Source organism: Mesoplodon bidens (genome assembly GCF_964165515.1).
Source record: "Mesoplodon bidens genome assembly, chromosome: 15".
NCBI lineage: Eukaryota > Metazoa > Chordata > Mammalia > Artiodactyla > Ziphiidae > Mesoplodon > Mesoplodon bidens.
In genome coordinates this window covers 67,431,886-67,450,958 of record NC_138171.1, presented here as the reverse complement: position 1 = coordinate 67,450,958, position 19,073 = coordinate 67,431,886, and the positions used below count along the sequence as shown (strand labels likewise).

The following is a 19,073-nucleotide window of genomic DNA, read 5'->3' as shown; positions in this document are numbered from 1 at the left end:
TGACAAGTACACATAAGGGACAAGGGAACACACATTTTAAAATCTGCCCCTCTAGAAAACCTAGACCATTAAAGGCTATGTGTTACTTTGTCTCTATCTCACCAATGCCTGACAAGATTAAACCCTGCTGAAGCCACATGAGATGTGGTGCTTTTGGTGGGTACACGGTGTCCTCCAGATCTCAGGACTTGAGTCCAGAATCCTGATTCCTGCCCCACCCACCACCCGGCCCCTCCCTGTGCAGCAACTCAGGGGCCACGGAGAGCAAACGGGGGCCTGGGGATGGTCCCCCAAGGCAAAGACCCCAGCTCAGGAAAGCGAGTACTGCCCTTAAAACGCGTCCTGCTCTTGTTGACAAACTGCGGCTTGGGGACCAGACACACCGTTTTGGTGACTTGGTGAGTGTGTGGTTTCCTCTGAGGTCCTGAGAGGATGGAGGGAGGGTCAGGGTGTGTGTGTGTGTGTGATGTGTGTGCACGTGTGTATATGTATATATGTCTGTATGTAAGTGTATATATATATGTGTGTGTATACGTGTATGTGTGTATGTGTGTGTATATATTTGTGCGTTAGTGTATGTATATATGTGTGTATGTAAGTGTATGCGTGTGTGTAGAATGTGTGTATGTAACTATGTGTGTACGTGTGTAATGTGTGTGCATGTTTTTATATGGGTGCATGTGTGCATGTAAGTATATGTGTGTATGTGTATATGTGTGTATGTAAGTGTATGCGTGTATGTGTGTGTACGTGTGTATGTGTGTGTGTGAATGAGAGTTTGGTGAAGTGGAAGCACACCCAGTCACGGTTCTAGACACCAGTGTTTTCCAAACCACCAGTTACAACCCATTACTGGGTTGTAAAATGAACTCAGCAGAATCGACTGGCTTGAGAAAAGAAGGAATTCACAACACTAGCCTAAGACCGAAGAGGAAATGACAGGGTGCATGGCGAGTAGAGGCAGGATTTATTTTGTGAAACCTTTGTTTTAAATATATCTGTGTGTTTAAGTAGATAGATTTGTGCAAATACACACATGTACTTATATCTTTGTATGATGTCGATGGTTTGTGATGTAAAATGTGGCTCTTCCAGTGGCCACGGTGATGAGGTTGAAAACCTCTGCCCAGTCTCCTTCTCAGGAGATGAGGGAGCCCAGCCTGAGGTGGTGGCACATCAACCGGTGAAGCCCGGTTCCAGGGCGAAAAGAATGCTTGTCTCTCTGTGAACTCATATGCATTTACTGACTATAAAAGTAAGACGTTTCATAAAGGATTAGCCTAGTTTCTGAGAATATGAGATAAAGCTCTCTGCTTGGCCGCCTGTCCCCACCCATAGCTGCTGCAGAAAGACTGGCTTGTCTAACTCTGAGGTCATTGTCTCTCTAACTGGGGGGGCTTCACTGTCTCTCCTGTGCCATCCCCCCGCCAATCCCTTGCCCAGCAGTCTGGTGAAGCCTCTGGACCCTTTCTGAGAAAAATGTTAAAGGCATTAACTTCTGTCAGAGGTTTAGGACTATGGGAGGCTTAAGCTAAAGAGGCTCCTTTATTGTACTGTGGTTCTGCCCTTGTTTTTTGTTTATTTTTTGGGCAGTACACGGGCCTCTCACTGTTGTGGCCTCTCCCATTGTGGGGCACAGGCTCCGGACGCGCAGTCTCAGCGGCCATGGCTCACGGGCCCAGCCGCTCCATGGCATGTGGGATCTTCCCGGACTGGGGCACGAACCCACGTCCCCTGCATCGGCAGGCGGACTCTCAACCACTGCGCCACCCGGGCCCTTGTTTTTTGAAGGTTCTCATTTATACCTGGGGTATCAGAAGAAACATTTCAACAAAGTGTCTTGTTGGAAATTAATAGCCCCAGCCATCATCTGATGACTTTATTTCTTATCCTATTCATAATTAAAAGTTACTAATTTTAAATTTTATATGTTTATTTTACATTCAAAGTCTTTGGTAAAGTCACATATTCAGGATGACTGAAATAATTCCAGAGGAGCTCTGTTGGAGTAGTTGTAGAGAAATGCATTTGAACTAATGTGGTATAAAACTGTAATAAAACAGAAATTTCATGTATTTGCCAAAATTCTGAGTTTGTAAAATTACCTTCATTTCTTTGGCATCACATACTTACATTAATAATAGTAAAATAAGATATTGACATTTTCCATAAAAAAAGAAAAATGTCAAAGGCATAAAATAAAGTACATAGAATTAAAAGGAAACCAATTATATTGAAACAAAATATTATCTGCCGAATTAGTTATCAACATATTGCCAAAGCATTTCCTCTATAATAATATATGTGCTTATAATAAATAGAACCTAGCAGGGGGTCTGATGAAACATGAGTCATATTAGTTTTCTCTTGCGGCCATAATCAATTTTCACAAAGGTCAGGGCCTAAAACATCACTTCCTTGTGATCTTACGGTTCTGCAGGTTAGAAGTTGGGGCAGGCTTGGCTGGTTTCTCTGCTCTGGGGCTCACAACCCTGAAATGAAGGTGTCGGCCGGCCTGGGTCCCCTGTATCTGGAGGTTCTTGTTGGGTGGTGGGCCAAATCTGCTTCCTGTCCCATTCCTGTCATTGGCAGAATTCCCTTCTGTGTGCCGCTGGGACCAAGGACCCTATTTCTTTGCTGGCTGTCGGTCAGGATTTACTCCAGACGCCGTCCACCTTCCTTGGCATGTGGCCCCTCCATCTTCAAGGACAGCAATGGTGCTTCGAATATTTCTCGTGCATCTAATCTCCCTGATTTCTGCTCTTAAGGGCCCGTGGAATTAGGAATAATCTAGAATAATCTCCCTGTTTTTTAAGGTCAGCTAAGTAATAAGTCCCTTTGCTGAATAACATAATATATTCATGGGCATACAGCTAAGGGGCAAAGGTCATGGGGCCGAAAGTCTGCCTAATTAGCTTGAATCAAAACACGCATGTGGCAGGACCCACCTGAGAGCTTCTGACTCAGTGAGTCTGGGGCGTGGCCCAAGAATTTTTATTTCTAAATTCCAGATGCTGCTGCTGGTCCAGGAACCACACTTTGAGAACATTGATGTAGGGGTGAGTCCCACGTTGGGCCAGAATATTCTACATCTCGGGCACCCGGGTTCCTGGCTCGGGCCCTCCATAGCCTTATTCACAAGATGTTCACGGCTGGCTTTTTGCTGATTTTAAAAGGCTGTCGTGACTTCCCAGTGCAGTAGCTGAGCTGAGCGTTCCAGGGGAGACTCGTCAGCCTAGCCCCTCAGCAGGGCCAGGGCCATGACTGGGGATATGATAGGGGCCAGGGGAGGGGGAGCTCCTTGCAGCCTGAGGGCTCCAGCCGGCAGGGCTGTGGCAGCTGGTTCTGCCTATGGTTAGGGCATCTGATGCTTCTGGAACCCTCCGTCGCAGGCTCCTCAGGGGGAGGTCCCTGAACCAGCAGCATCAGTGTCAGCATCACTTGGGGGCTTGTCAGAAATGCTCGTTCACGGGCCCATCCCAGATCTACGGAAGCAGGAACTCCGGAGCGGGCCCAGCATCTCGTTTAAGGAGCCCTCCAGGTGGCTCTGCAGGCTCAAGTTTGAGAACGTTGGTCCACAGGTTGCCCAGGACCGCACCCACGATTGGAGCTGAATGTGGACCACACACGAGACCCCTGGGGATGGCACTTCTTCCAGGCGGACGAGAAGGGACAGGCGTTCTGGTTCTCGAAATTGCATCTGCTGAGTTTCTGTGACAGGAAAGTGAAAAAAGTCAGATTATTGGGAAAGTATACTCCTCCCAGGGGTCATTTCTCAGTAAAGTCCCTTAGCACCACCTGGTGGTAGGTTTTGGTAAGACAGCGTGTAATCGGCGAAGGACACTTGATTTCTTTTTCCTTTTTGAAATGACCTTGGATCCAAAGGAGTCTGGGTGCCTAAAGGGACTGAGGCAGGAGGTCACCTCTCCAAATGGGCTCACCGTGAGGCACTGGTGACCATGATGTTCAGAGGCAAGCCCTGCAGCTGTGCTGAAACACATCTTTCAGCCGTTTCTGGCCAGCCCCACGTGAGGTCCGGGAACACTGAGCAGAGCCTGGCCTGGCTCCTGCTCCGGCCGCCCAAGCCCGGTGGGGAGATGGCTATCAGCTGGATCTAAGTGGTCCAAGCGGAAACACACAGTCACCTAGCGCAAGATGAAGTTCCGGCTGCCTGGAGGCCCACACCTTCCACCTGCCTCTTTCCACCCGCCAGGGCTGTCTGTGGGCTGCTCTCTCCCCCTCTCCTCTCTGGACCCCTCCTGCGGATCCTGGCACCGGCGCTTCTGCTCCCCACTTTTCTCTCTGCCAGTGGCTTTGCTTCTGCAGCACCTGGACCGGCCCCACCTCCTCCTGGAAGACTTCTGTGATGTCCCCAGCACCATGGGCTCTGTGACACCTTGGGCTTGTTCCTGTGACCGAGCCGCCTCCCCCTCTGGGATGTGGCTCCTGGAACGAGGGTTTCTTTCTTCCACAGTCAGGCTGGGGCTGGACGGCGTCTGAAGCCCGTGCCGAGATCACTCCCATCAGAGACGTTGCGTTAGCCCCCTTTGAGCTGCTGAAAGTGGGGCTTTTATTGGTTTTCCTGAACACCCCACCCTCTGATGAATGGTTTAAATTATTGAGCTATAACACCAGGTGCTGCGGGCACAGCCCTTTCCTGCTCATGTGGGAGAAAGCTAAGCTTTGATGAAAGGCAGTTGTGATCAGCTTTCATGCCCTCCTGCTGCCCGGTTGACACTGGGATCGCTGGACCCCAGCCATGCCAACCTGTGACCCGCAGGCTTCGTTCTCAGGACTGCTCCGTGGAAATGGAGAGTCTTACGTGGGGATTCATCCGCTCCGGATGGCTTCTTGTCTCTGAGATTTGAGCCTCAAAGGGGTCCTTTGAATTTCTTACTTCATGGAAGCATTTCCTAGAGTGTGTGAACACCGGTGTGGGTAAGAGCATGTGGCCACACCAAGAATCAGAGGCTGTGCCTCAGTATTTGACGTCCCAGGAGACTGTTTGAATGGAGATAATTTTTAATGAGGAACAGAAACCTGGTCAAACTCGCTTGGTTTATTTTGAAATAATTTTAGACTTCTAAGAAGCTGCAAAAATAGCCCAGAGGTTTCTCGTACTCTCCACCCAGTTCCCTCAAATTCAACCTCTTAATAGCACAGCACCAAGGTTGGAACCAGGACATTGTCGAGCACGCCATCCTGGTAACAGATTTGCCTGAAATCTCACCTGTTACCCTGCTCACGTGTTTTCTGGTCCTGGATCCTGCTTGCATTCAGCTGTCCTGTCTCCTCAGCCTCCTCCAATCTGGGACAGTTCCTGCCCATCTCTGTTTCTCATGACCTTGATGGCCAGTCCTCCTGTGGGACGTCCCCCCATCTGGGCTTCCCTGATGCTTTCTTGGGGCTGAGCTGAGGCTCTGCGTTTGTGGCAGGAACACGACAGAAGTGATGGCTCCTTGGTGCCTCTCACCAGGAGTGCCATGTGGCTGTGTCTTTGTACCGGGGGTGCGACTTGGGTCACCTGGGGTGGTGTCTCCAGCTTTCTCGACTGTAAAGATATTTTCCCCCAAAGGAGCAAGATGTAAAGGGGCTGATGACGTTTGGGAACAGGGTGGGCGGCGGGAGCTTCTCACTCTCCCCGATTCCTCCCTCTTTTCTCTCTTTTGCCGGCTCTCTCATCTCTGTTGCCTTTGCGTTTTGGCTTCCTGTCTCTGTCTTTCTGAAGAATTGCCTTTCTCAGTTTCTCCACGCACTTTACGGAAGATTGTTGCTCCAGGGTGGCGGCCTCAGACCCCGGGCTTATGTGTCCCAGTGAGTCTAGAACCTACCACCAAGTCTCTGCTATTTCTGAGATCCCTTCCCAGATGCCCGGGGAGGAAGCACGTGACAGGCCAGCCTGAGTCCTGGTTCTGCGGCTCTGGTCAGTGGAGTGTGGTCACACTGCTGCCCGGACACTTCCTACGTGTGAGATGGGACAGTCATCAGACATGGGGATGACACAGGCCAGCGGACGGCTTCCCAGAGTGTCTAGTGCGTGTACCTCTCCCTCTGTTCCTCCCTTCCTCCCTCCTTCCCTTCCCCCCCCCACTTCCTGATGCAACAGATCCATTCCTGACAACCTTTGTCAGCTGAGTCTGCCGGTGTCCTCACTAGGGACGTCACTGTTCCACGGCCACCTCTGTACATAAAGTGAGGAATCAGGCTGTCGCAGGAATAATCACCCTCTACGTGTCCAATGTGCTCGTTTAGCTGCACGTGTGAGGCATCTTGTGGTGGACATACGTGAGGTTGGATTCAGATACCTGTCTAGTCCCCTGTCACTCAAAAAGTGTGACCTGGAGAGCAGAGCCATGGGCATCGAGTGGGAGCCGCTTAGAAATGCAGCCCTCCTGGGCTTCCCTGGTGGTGCAGTGGTTAGGAATCCACCTGCCAATGCAGGGGACATGGGTTCGAGCCCTGGTCCAGGAAGATCCCACATGCCACAGAGCAACTAAGCCTGTGTGCTACAACTACTGAGCCTGCGCTCTAGAGCCCGTGAGCCACAACTACTGAGCCTGTGAGCCACAACTACTGAAGCCCAGGCGCCTAGAACCTGTGCTCCAGAACAAGAGAAGCCACTGCAATGAGAAGCCTGTGCACCGCAAGGAAGAGTAGTCCCCGCCCGCCGCAATTAGAGAAAGCCCGCACGCAGCAACAAAGACCCAACGCGGCCAAAAAAAAAAAGAAATGCAGCCCCTCCGGCCCCACCGGACCTGCTGAGTCAGAATCTGAGCTTAACAGTATCCTTGGGGGGTTCAGAAGCACGATGAAGTTTGAGAAGCACTCTTCCAGGAGGAGTGGGTTTGGTTTGCTTGTTCTGGTTTGCTTTTGAGAACCGGCCATGCCTGTTAGATCTCTTCTCTTTGGGAAAATGAGTTTGTACTTAACTTGTAAGTCAGTACACTGTGGCCCTTTAGGGTTTGTCACAGCTCTTACAGTGAATATGAGGCCACCTCTTTTTATTTTCCTACCTTAATTTTGATTTGTCCTGCATTAATATATAATTAATGTTTCCCTGAAGTTATTTTATTTATACACATGTGTGAGTGTGCACAAACACACACACACCCTTTAGCTACCAAAACATATATGTAACTCTACTGATCAAAAATCAGGAGAAAATTAAAGTGCCATAGTGATTGAATAAGATCAAGGAAACTTCCTCCCTTAATTATTTCAGTAAAAACAGCATCTTATCTATTTAGTACATGTTCTTTTTACTAATTTTTCAGCTGTCAGATTTACGCTAACTCAGTAAATTATGAATGTACTTTGTTTGAGTTGTACAGTTTATTCCATGGACGGTAGTTTTCGTTTCAGTTTCTAGGGTTGTCATCTTCCCACTGCCTTTGCAGGGTGGAGACTCTGCTAGGGCAGATTTCCGAGGGTGCTGAGGCAAGCGTAAGGAGAAGGGGTTCACATCCCTCTGTGGTTTAAGGGTTCCCTGCTGACAGAGAAACAGAGAAACAAACCCACAGAACAAATAAAACTGGATATGCCGCGTCCAGGGTCTCCCTGCCGGGTCTGTGTCTTAAGGGAGAGGGTAGGCTGGGTTTCCTTACATCTGTGTCTTTGCCCACAGACGGCGGCCCTAGAACAGGCCATCAAAGATGCCCACGAGTGCTACGATGAAGAGATTCAGCTCTACAACGAGCAGATTGACACCCTGCGGAAGGAGATTGAGGAGGCCGAGAGGAGCCTGGAGAGGTCATCCTACGACTGCCGGCAGCTGGTGGTCGCCCAGCAGACCCTGAGGAACGAGCTGGACCGGTATCACCGGATTATCGAGAATGAAGGCAACAGGTGGGGCCAGGGGTAGGCAGAGCCCGTGGGCACAGCGCTGGCCTCTCTGGCCACTTACTTCTTCCACAGATCTTTGCTGAGTGTTTCCTGTGTTCATGTTCTAGACAGTGGGGATGTGGCCAGGAAGGGAATCCCCAAATCTGTGACCTCATAGAGCTTGAATATTAGTCGGGGAGACAGGATGAGTGGGTTTGTAGCAGAGGGTATATGGCCTGTGACCTGTGCTCTGGAGTGAATCGCAGCAGGGAGAGGGGAGAGGAGGCGGGGGTGACGGGGGAAGTGTTTGAATGTCAAGCAGGGGGTCAGAAAGCCCCCACGGAGAAGGCTTCCTTCAACTCACAGGCCTCTGGGGACATGAGTGTCTTAACAGAGGATGATCAGGTGTGGTTATTGAGGTGCTGCAGGTGAGGGGCCTGCACGGTGCCTGGAGCTCAACCAGTGCTCAGTGTCGGTGTTATTACTGCTGCTGCCCTCGTGACTCCGACCACCTGGTTGGGTCAGCAACGTGGCTGTCGACAGGCCGTCTGGTCTCCTCCACGTCATGGAACTTTGACTTGAACTCCACTGGGAAGTAGATCTCTGTCTCCATCTCATCATCATTCACAGCTGCACCTGCATCATCTACTGTCCATTTTCTAGATGTATTAATACATCTATATCGGGACTTCCCTGGTGGCACAGTGGTTAAGAATCCACCTGCCAAAGCAGGGGACACGGGTTTGATCCCTGGTCTGGGAAAATCCCACATGCTGCGGAGCAACTAAGCCCATGAGTCACAACTACTGAGCCCACGTGCCACAACTACTGAAGCCTGCGTGCCTAGAGCCTGTGCTCCACAACAAGAGAAACCAGCACAATAAGAAGCCCGTGCACTGCAACGAAGAGTAGCACCGGCTTGCCGCAACTAGAGAAAGGCCACACGCAGCAACAAAGACCCAATGCAGCCAAAAATAAATAAATAAATAAATGTATTTAAAAAATACATCTACATCACCTATGTGTACACCTATACCTACACGTATGTCTACATCTATGTCCTCATCATCTGTATGTGTGTACACCTACACCTACCTCTACATCATCTACATTTATATCTACATCACCTACGCCTACATCTGCATTATCTGTATCCACATCTACATCATTTACATCTGTGTCCCCTACACATACACTTATATCTACATTATCTATAGCTACACCTACATCTTTATCACCTAAATCTACACCTACACCTATACTTCATCTATACCTAAGTCATCTGTATCTACATCATCATGTACATGCACATCTACAACGATGTCTCCATTATTTATAGCCACACCTACACGTACATCTATGGCTACATCAATGTCTGTATCTGTAGATATTCAGAGAACAGATTGAGGCCAGCCCCTTCCTATATGGACTCTGAATCTCTATTAAGTTGAGGTTCTTCAATTCAGTCTTGCTGATTTGGGGGGCTTTAGATTGGGTTAAAAGAGAAGCACCCAGACGCAGGAGCACTTCCTTCCCTCTCGCTGAACTCTATATTTATGTCACAGTGAATGCTTCATGCACACATATACAAAAATAAGTCTTGAACGGGTATTTAAGCGTCCTTGTGAAAATTTTTGTTTTGGAGGCAGGGTTTCATCAAAAGGTAACTGGATACCCCTTTTGCTGGTTTATATATAACTCTTAATTTTGATATAATTTCAAATTGATAGAAATGTTGCAGGCACAGAGCAAGGAAATTCTGAATCCTCTTAGATTCACCAGCTATTTATGTTTTGTCTGAATTGCTTTATCTTTCTGCTGTCTCTGGTTATATATAACTATTTTTTTAAAAAGACCAGTTGGGGTTTCCCTGGTGGCGCAGTGGTTGAGAGTCCGCCTGCCGATGCAGGGGACACGGGTTCGTGCCCCAGTCCGGGAAGATCCCACATGCCGTGGAGCAGCTGGGCCCGTGAGCCATGGCCGCTGAGCCTGCGCGTCTGGAGCCTGTGCTCTGCAACGGGAGAGGCCACAGCAGTGAGAGGCCCGCGTACCGCAAAAAAAAAAAAAAAAAGACCAGTTGGAGATATTATACCCTGGTTGCCCTAAATACTTCAGCCTGGGCTGGCCATTCTCTTATTTAAAAAAAACTCCAAAACAAAAGAATTACAATTTTTTTTATAAGTGTGTTTCACAGCTTTGACTTGAGCTCAAAGAGATGATTATTCCTTTCCGTTGTCCTCCAGTGTGTAGATGTGTTTGTGGCTCATGCGCAGTTGGATCTGGAGAAAGCCTTTTTCAGTTTTGCTGGACATTAGAGCATCCCTCTTGCCCGCCCCCCATCTGTTTGGCTCAGTGAATTAAAGCTGGAGATCACCCTCTTTCTGGTTCTTTTTGCCAGGCTGAGCTCTGCCTTCATTGACACTCCCATCACTCTGTACACCGTGAGCCATGGAGCCTCCCTCAGCCCTCGACACGGTGGGAAAGGTGAGTCCCCAACCCTGGCTTCTGCGACCTTCTGTCCTGGGATAAAGGAAAAATCAAGCGGCTTTCTCCCTAAACTTAGCATTCATACTCCCCGTCCATCTGGAAATTCAGTGCTTTTGTGTGAGGTCCCTTCTCTCCCTCACTGATGTCCTCCAACAGGTGCTGAGTGACTGAGTCAAAAAGTTTACAAGGAGAAAATCAGATGGGGGTTAGGCCCCCTCAGGAACGCTGTCCATGAACACGAGGCATTTAACTGGGGAGAAAAAGTGCAGCCCAACATTTACTTTGGCAAGAAGTGAATACTGAATTGTATCTATTCACCGCCCCCCACCCCCAGTGAAATGAACTCTTTTATGCAGAGGTGCTTGATCTAGTGTCAGGAGCAGAGTAGGTGCTCACTTTTTGTTTGTTCTCTCTCCCATTCAAAACTGAGCAGAAGTAGCTTGGTGGGCGAGCGCAGCTTCTGCCTTCAACATTTGGTCCTTTGAGGATGGTTTCACGCACCTGTGAGATGTCAGCTCACAGCTCAGTCTCCCCAGTCCTGAAGGAACAGAACAGTGCCTGGGAGAAGAGAAGCCTGTACTTATAGTGCCTTCAAATCCAGGGGTCTCAGAAAGCTCAGAGGGCTTTGCAGAGATGGGGTGCCAGAGTCAGAACGTTGCTGCCAGGGGCAGGGGTCCCCAGACACCCAGGGCCAGCTCCAGGGGTGGGTGGCTGTGTGCAGAGTGCTGGGCTTGATGCTGTGCGGTCGCTGTCTGGACATTCTTCACAGTTTTGATTAGTGGGCCCTGAAATTCGGCAGCTGGTCCTGCAAGTAAGCCCTTCTCCACACCTGCTCCCAGCCACCTGCTTTGTCGTGTCCCCACTGCGTCCCCCCCATCATGGCTTCACGGCCTGCTCACTCTGCTCTGCCAATGAGGGCCAGCCCCACGGGAGGCCCTTGCTCTGTGCAACTGAGTCCTCTGGTTAGCGAAGGGAGGGAGGGGCTGGAGAAGACTTCGGGATGAAAAAGTTTAAAAATCACTGTGAGCAAAGCTGGAAAGCCTCCTGGGTGAGGCAGGGTGAGATTTTGGGTTAAACTTTCAGTTTTTCCTCTTAGCTGATCTGAGGAAATGAATATGGCCTCGGGCACAGGGGATTCCTGTTCTGAGTTTGAGAGCATCACTTCCTCTTATTGCCCAGGAGGAAGGGGATGCTGAGCAAGGTGTGGCTGTGTTCATCTGGCCTGGGTTGCGAGCGGGACAAGGGAGCTACTCCCCATGGCCGAGGCCATTCTGAACCCATCAGAGGCCCAGGCAGCTCTGCGTTGCTCCTTTGGGGAAGCCTGAGGCGAGAGTGCCCTATGGACTGGGTTTCCACTGTCTGCTCTGTGGATCCCAGTGTCCCCTGTGAACTCGGGGGGCAGGGGGCTTGGTGGGCACAGAGTGTTACTGCAGGAGGATCACGGATCTCAGTCTGTTGTACCCAGTGTGATGGGAACTGTGGGCGCCTCCCTCCCCTCTGCAAGCCCAGAGGGGCCGAGTGACTTGTCCAAAGTCACACAGTGGCCAGCAGAGCTGGGTCCTCAGTGTGGGCTGTGGATGCTTCAGACCCAGGGATCTTTCCCTGTTGCTTTTGATCATACGTAGTAAACCCCACCCCAGCGCTAGGCAGGGGGCTCCAAGATAATTAGTGTATTTTTCAACAAATACATTTTCTTCCTCTTTCATTGGTGATGATACTTGCCTCATTGTCCTTTTTTTTTTTTAAAAAAAAAAAAGATCTCACCAGGGCTGTGCAGGATATAACAATAGCAAAACCAAGACAAAAAGGCCTCCCCAAGAATGTTCCAAGGAAAAAGGAGATTATAGCGAAAGACAGAGCAGATGAAAGTCTGGAAGAGGCACCACTGAGAGGTCCTGAAGACCCGAAGCCAGGGCAGGTGATAGTTAAAGAAGAGGGTGAATCTAAGCTTGAATCAGGGGATGGAGAAGCAAGTCCCCCGACCATGGACGGGGCTCCGGAGGATGTCCCAGACGGAGGGAAGATAAGCAAAGCCTTTGAAAAACTAGGCAAGATGGTCAAGGAGAGGGTGAAAGGCCCCAAAGAACCCGAGCCCCCTGCTGACCTGTACACCAAGGGGCGGTATGTGCTGGTCTCCGGAGATGCCAATTTTGTGGACCCAGGCTTCTGTTCCTTCTCCGTCCCGGCCAAAGGGGGCGTGGTGGTTTCCAAGGGGGACGACTCTATGCATCCTGACAGCCACGTGGAGCCCTCTCCCCAGCAGCCGGAGCCCCCTCTGGAGAACGGAGAGGGGCCTCCCCAGGGGAAAGAAGATGGTCTGGAGGATGGACAGGAACCTCCCCAGGGGAAAGAAGATGGTCTGGAGGACGGAGAGGGGCCTCCCCAGGGGAAAGAAGATGGTCTGGAGGACGGACAGGGGCCTCCCCAGGGGAAAGAAGATGGTCTGGAGGATGGACAGGGGCCTCCCCAGGGGAAAGAAGATGGACAACCGCCTACCCCGCACACTGTAGACAAGGGGGATGAGATGAATGCCGAAGAACTGAAGGGCCCTCAGGGGAAACAGGATGGCCAGAAGGAGGAGGAGGGGGCCAGGGAGCCCTGTCCCTCAGTCTCACCTGGTCCAGAGGGGCCGTCTACACCCCAGTCTCAAGGGCCTCAGGTCACTCAGGATGGGTCCGACAGGCCTGGAGCTTGGAGCAGCAGCCTGCCGGCGAGAAGCCCTCCCAGGACGCTGGCCTATGAGAAGGTGGAGGTGATGGAATCCATTGAGAAGTTTTCCACCGACAGCATCCAGACATACGAAGAGACTGCTGTAATCGTGGAGACCATGATCGAAAAGACGAAGGCAAACAAGAAGCTGGAGGAGAAGTGCTCTTCCAATGCCTAGGCTCGAGGGGAGGAAGTGCCTTTGGGCCACTGTTGGGAAGTGCTTGGATATTTTAGGACAAACCATACCAGACTGAGGGTTCTTGTTTGCATGAGACCATAGTTGGCCAGTGAAGCCTTAATTAAAGTGTTTTCTTTGCTTGCACATCCTTTGTCTAATTAACAGGGGCTTTGGGGCTTTTAGGTGGGTTAGCCTTGCTCAGGGGTGCTCTGTTAACAGCCACCAAGCCATGCTCGTTTAGGAAAGAGACAGGCCCTTCATATGGGTCACTGAGAGACTCGTCAGAGGCTCAGAGTCTGGATTTCACATAGAAACGTATCAGATGATGGATTGGCTGGTTTTCTCTGCATTTCAAGCACAAACATTTGATCACATGAGGAGTGTTTTGTTAGAAGTAACACAATTAAAGGTGTCTGTCTTGGTTTGGGTTCCCCCAGAAGCTGATCTCGCAGCAAGGATTTGATATAGTTTCTGGGGGGTGTGGTCTCAGGAGGTGCCAGGAGGGCAGGGAGATGGCGGCAGGGACAGCAAGGAGATGGGCTACCAGATGGGTCAGTCCTGTGGGCGGCTGGCGCTTGGCCCCCACCCCTGGGGGCTCTGGGAGATGGGGTAGAACATGCGCCTCCGAGTTACCCCGCCCAAGGGTGAGGGAGCTCGTGTATTGACCCACCAACGCCGGTCAGTCAGAAGGGAGCACTGCTCCCAGGGCGTTGACTTTGGGGACCAGGAAAGCCCTCGGCCGAGAAGTACAGGTGCAGGCGTTTGGACGTCAGGCATGGAAATACATGGAAATGGTAAGGGTCACGGGATGTAAGTGGGGGACCATTGCCACCTGCCACAGAGTATGTGCTGAATGTCCTTTTGTCTGAGTCACTTAGAATTTGTCACTCAGAGATTGCAATCCTGGGTCAGGTTTCAGAAAGCAAAATCAAATGTCATCACGTAGTTCCTCGTTTAGCAGTTAATTAACTGGTCCAACATTTATTAAACATATTCTGTGTGCCAGGCAGTGTGGCATGCTGGTAAGGGGAGAGTTTTCAAGTTTATTAATGATCTCAATTACCGTAATATAATATACCATACTACACATTTGTGCATGTTCTCCTGTGCACACACATGCACTCACGTACTTACAGTGTCACATGCTAGGAAATAGGAATTACTTGAAGCCAGAATCCTTACAAAAATTTTTATGTTGCCTGTAAGATATCTCTTTTTTTTCTACTAACAGTCCAAAAATAATTTTTTTACTTATCCAATTAAGAAATGACTCCTTCCCCATGTAGATGCCCCCAAATACATTAAGCACAGTGAATAAATGTGCGGAAATGGATTATTGCGTTTGCCTAAACAAAAGTACCTGGCGAGACAACTACACATTATTAGAGAAAATTGATGGTGTCATAAATTACATCCTATTATTTCTTTGTTAGAAATAATACAAAGAATACTAAATGGAGTCTCCTTTCCTTTCTGTTTAGAGTTTTAAAAAGATCTTTCTCTGAATTCATTTGAGGTTTCAATTTCAAGAAAGAAATACGCCTTTGTTGTTATTTCCAAAAGATGAGTGGAGAACTGGCTCCATGGCACAGTTTTGAGGGACATATCATTTAAAAGCTTAAGAGAGAATAATAGAAACCATTAGTGGAGCACAGAATGTGCTAGGAATTTGGACCAGTGTGTATATTATATTCAATAACAGCCACTGCAAACCTTTTCTTTTCCCCATGAAGTCTTTTTATTTTTTTGGACCATGTGTTCTGTTAATATTCCTATTTAAAAAGGCGGGAGTTATCTTTTTGGAAAGAAAGGTCATTTTTATATTTTATTCAATCAATGATCAAGAATGGATTGAGGGCCTGTTCTGTGCCACGCATGGCTCTGGGGAGAGAGCAGGGAACACTGGACGTGCTTCTGCTCTCAAAGTCACGACTTTCTGGTGGGAGAGGAAGGAATTGCACAAGCAGGCAGATAACTAAATAGGAGAAAACCACCTAGAGACGATACTACAGGGATATGTGCTAGAGTGCCAGGGGTCTCCTTTGAGTTGGATGGTCAAGCGAAGACCCCATGGATGAGGTGACGTGTGATCTGATGACAAGATGGGCCCATCATGTGCAGATTGGAGAGAAGAGCATTCCCGGCAGTGAGAACTGCCAGTGCAAAGGTCCTGGGGCAGGAATGGACTGGCCTGTTCAAGCAGGGGAAATAAAGGGGACTGGGGGGGACGATGGAAAGAGGTGGGGACAATGGAAGGAGGGGAGGTTGAGGCGGGAGGCGGGGGCCAGGTGAGCAGCATTTCCGGGAGGCTCACCTCAGCCTGAAAGCCGGGCTTGCGTGTGAAATGCAGGGCTGCCTGCAGTGGACACCTTGGCGTCTAGTCAGCCTCTTTGTCTGCCCCCCGCTCCCCCCACCCCAGAGCCCCACTTGCTCATTTTCTTGGCACTCCTCTCCACTTTCTCTTTCTAGGTTCTTTCTCTTTCTCCTTCTAGGTTCTGTTTTTCCCAGGAGAGCTGCAGAATGGGTTCATTTCCTGGCTTTTCCTCTCCCTGAGGTCTCTGAAAACAAGCAAGTTTTTATAAAAAGTAAACCCGGGGGCTCAGAGCAGGCCTCCCAGTAGCATCAAAGACAAGAGAACGCCAGAGCTTTGCCACGTGCCGAGGTCCCAAAGTCCTGGTGCCCCGAGTGCTGCTCCTAACTGCTATATCAGGGGTCCTGGCCTCTTCCCCGACTCAGCCTCAAGCCCAGGACCGAGACTCTCCCAAGCCACCTTCCCCATAAAGAAGCTGTGACCCAGAGCCCCTGACCCCCATTCTCCAAGCGTCTGAGTCGGTGACCAGCAACTGCCGTCGTATCAGCCGCCCTGGTGCTGACCCCCCAGACCCTCCAACCCTTGCTGCTCTGGTTCAGGCCCACGCCCCAGGCAAGCACGGCAGGAAGTGTGACTCTGCCTCAGGCTCCTGTGGCCCCAGGAGTGAGCTCGGTCCACACGCAGGGCAGGAGGGCAGTGCAGGGCCTCCCGGGAGCAGCACTCATCCGAGACCGGGGGGCCCAGGTGCATAAACACCCCAGCCCTCGCGCTTCTTTGTTGGGATAACTCCAAGGCACGTTGTACACAGTCCCCGGTGGGTGTCAGCCCCAGATGCCCATGGAGAAACCCACTCATCTATGTGCCCTGAGTGGGACTCCTCCCTTCCGTGTCCCACTGTCCTGCTTCCCTACAAAAAGATGCTTCCTTCCAAGTAAATGACTTGACCTCGACTCCTCGTGTCCGAGTCAGCTTCTGGGAGGAACCAACCTAAGACGGCTGGTGGGCATCTTTCCAGCCACCTCTCCCACTGCTCAGGAGGCCCTCAGCCCTGATTTTGTCTTGAGGAGCTGCTTCTCCCACACAGGTTACAGCCCTGATGGGACCATCAAGACATCCTGCCTTCCTCTGCCTGTGGGTGGGCAAGTGTCCAAACCAGACCCATTGTTGGAATAGGAGATCTGAGTCTAGCGAAGCCAAGACCGAATGTGCTGGAGCTGCCCCGTGATGGAGGAGTTCTGACGTGGTCCCACTGCTTCCCGCTGTGCATCCCTGTCCCCAGTCTTGCTGCAATCCCCGTCCCTTTTCCAGGCTGGTTTGTGCCGGCTCTTCAGGCTTCCCTTCAGTTCTGAGAGCTACGCTGCATGCTTCGGACATGCTGCTTGTTTGTTTTCACTAGTCAGAGTTGGTTTCTGTTGCTTGCAGCCCCAGAGATCCCAGAGATAACTGCTAGTGAAGGAGGTTTGGTATCAAGGGGGAACTTGTGGAAGTTTGGATTAGGTTGGGTTGCCCCCAAAACAGACCCTAAACAAGGTCTCAGGTGCAGGTGGTTTATCAGAGCGGTGATCCCAGGAGCTCAGCGTGCCATTGGTAAGCACCAGTCTCAGCTCCAAGCCGGCCTTTCTACACTCCAGTGCTGGGGCTGGCCGCTGCGGCCTCGTTCTTGCTCTGCCAGCGTCTCCCTGATAGGAGAAGAGAGAGAGGCTGGAGGAGGGAGGAGGGCCCTGCTCCTTGTTTGTTCTCATCTCCTGGCAGTGCTACCTCACCCCGGCAGCGGCAGTTCCTTCCCAGAGCAGCTGAAGCCAGTTCTCAGTTTTTCCAACATTTGCAGAAGCAGCCTCGCTACAGTCTCCTCAGGGGTCTGGGTCTTCCGGGTCGGGCCTGCCTACCAGGGACACTCTCGCTCCACCTCTGGGCAGGCAGGAGAGTTGGGTGGGTGGTGCCCCCTCCCCGGGACCCCACCACCATTCGACAAGCCGCCTTCACCTTCACGCAGGTGTTAGACTCCTTGGTCCATGTGGTGCTTTAACGTTCGCTTTTGCTTTTCTAATTAAGAAGGTATTACATCTTTATACTCAGTTTTAGTGCTTTATATTCAGTTCTCTCTGTTTTAACATCACCAGTGGGGTTTCCCTCCCCTGACTGGTGAAGGACAGGGAGTGAGACTGGGAAGAGAGGTGCCTGCACAGGCACCCACGGGGAAGAGACCAGGTGGAACATCTTCAAATTGTCCTGACAGGAGGGGAAGAAGCTGGGGTATCTGTGGACCAGCTCCCACCCTCCCTCAGGTGAGGGCGGCCATGGGGCGCTGATTCCCTGGCCCTTCTGCTTGTGGTACACGAGGTCTCGTGTGCAGCCAGAGAACATCCCTGGCAGAGAGAGCATCCTTGGCAAGTATAGAAACTGTCTACAGGTGACCTCTGGGGTCACCCAAGGAGATAGATACAGGACAGAGGTTGGCAAACATTTTCTATAAAGGATTATAGGTTGTACAGCCTCTGTTATAACTACACAACTCCATCGTATTAGCATGAAAACAGCCACAGACAATACAAAAGGAAATAGGCATGATTGCTTTCAATAAAACTGTATTTACAAAACAGGCAATGGGCTGGATCAGGTCCTTGGGCTGTAGTTTGCCGATCCCTGCTGTAGGGCAGGCACCAACAAGGTCTAATACAAAATCCAATTTGCATATCAGAGGACACGTCTTACCTGGCATCGCTGCTTGTTTTCTCCTTCCCTTTTCATGTTGGAAAATTCCATTTAGGTCTCTCCTTGACTTGAAACTTATATTTTGAGAAAGGATCTTCAAGCAACCACCATAATCAAGTTTATCCTGAAACGGTTGTATCCCAGGTTTGCAGATGGGATGTTGCTGGTGAGAGAAGTCACCTCAAAACTCACACAGCATTTAGCACATTGATGATGAAGAACATTATTCAAGCCCCACAATTAGTGCAAATGCTCGACTCCCATCTCTCGTGCTTGGATAAAAGCAAATAAATGCCACAAAAAAGCCACGCTGACTTATGTTTTATTCAGAGACATGGGGTTTTTGAGTTGAGATGTGTATTCTATCTATCAGGAGATTATATCCCTGGTCAGTAGCTCACCTGTCACACCTGCCCTTTCACCTGTGTGCTTGTGACCAGGAGTTACCTGGTGGCTTACCTGTCACCTGTGGCCAGTGGCTCCAAGACATGGGATCAAAAGAGAAAAAGATAGTTTGCAGCCTCTGCCTTCCATCCAGCTTGGAGTAGGCCAACGGCGTCCTCTTGGGTGCAGGTGAACATCTTTCAGGGCACTGTGATGTGGGACCCCTCCACGCTGGGAAGGTGAGGGTGGGGTGGCCTGAAGCCTCCATGGTAGGAACTGGTGACAGTTCACATTATAACTGAGGAATTCCCAGCTTCGTTTGGCTGTTCAGGCATCTGAAACTCTGTGGGCTGAGATTTCTAATTGCCCCCATCCTACCCCACACAGCGCAGGGCTGAATATTAGGAATTTAGCAACGCAGAGTCTGCATCTCCTGGGCCGAGCACATTTCTCATGGTCAAGTTCATTCTA

General features: G+C 50.4%; 1 protein-coding gene across 1 annotated transcript in view; it reads left to right on the top strand.

The window, feature by feature from the left end:
- The window catches only part of BFSP1 (beaded filament structural protein 1), a gene marked incomplete at both ends in the record, with an annotated part of 37,967 nt that extends 24,772 nt beyond the window's left edge, over window positions 1-13,195 (top strand). Inside the window, 3 exons of the mRNA XM_081256767.1 lie at window positions 7,625-7,845; window positions 10,220-10,305; window positions 12,066-13,195. Coding sequence (XP_081112893.1) covers window positions 7,625-7,845; window positions 10,220-10,305; window positions 12,066-13,195 — 1,437 coding nt within the window. The remainder of the gene's footprint in view (window positions 1-7,624; window positions 7,846-10,219; window positions 10,306-12,065) is intronic.
- Window positions 13,196-19,073: the final 5,878 nt, after the last annotated feature.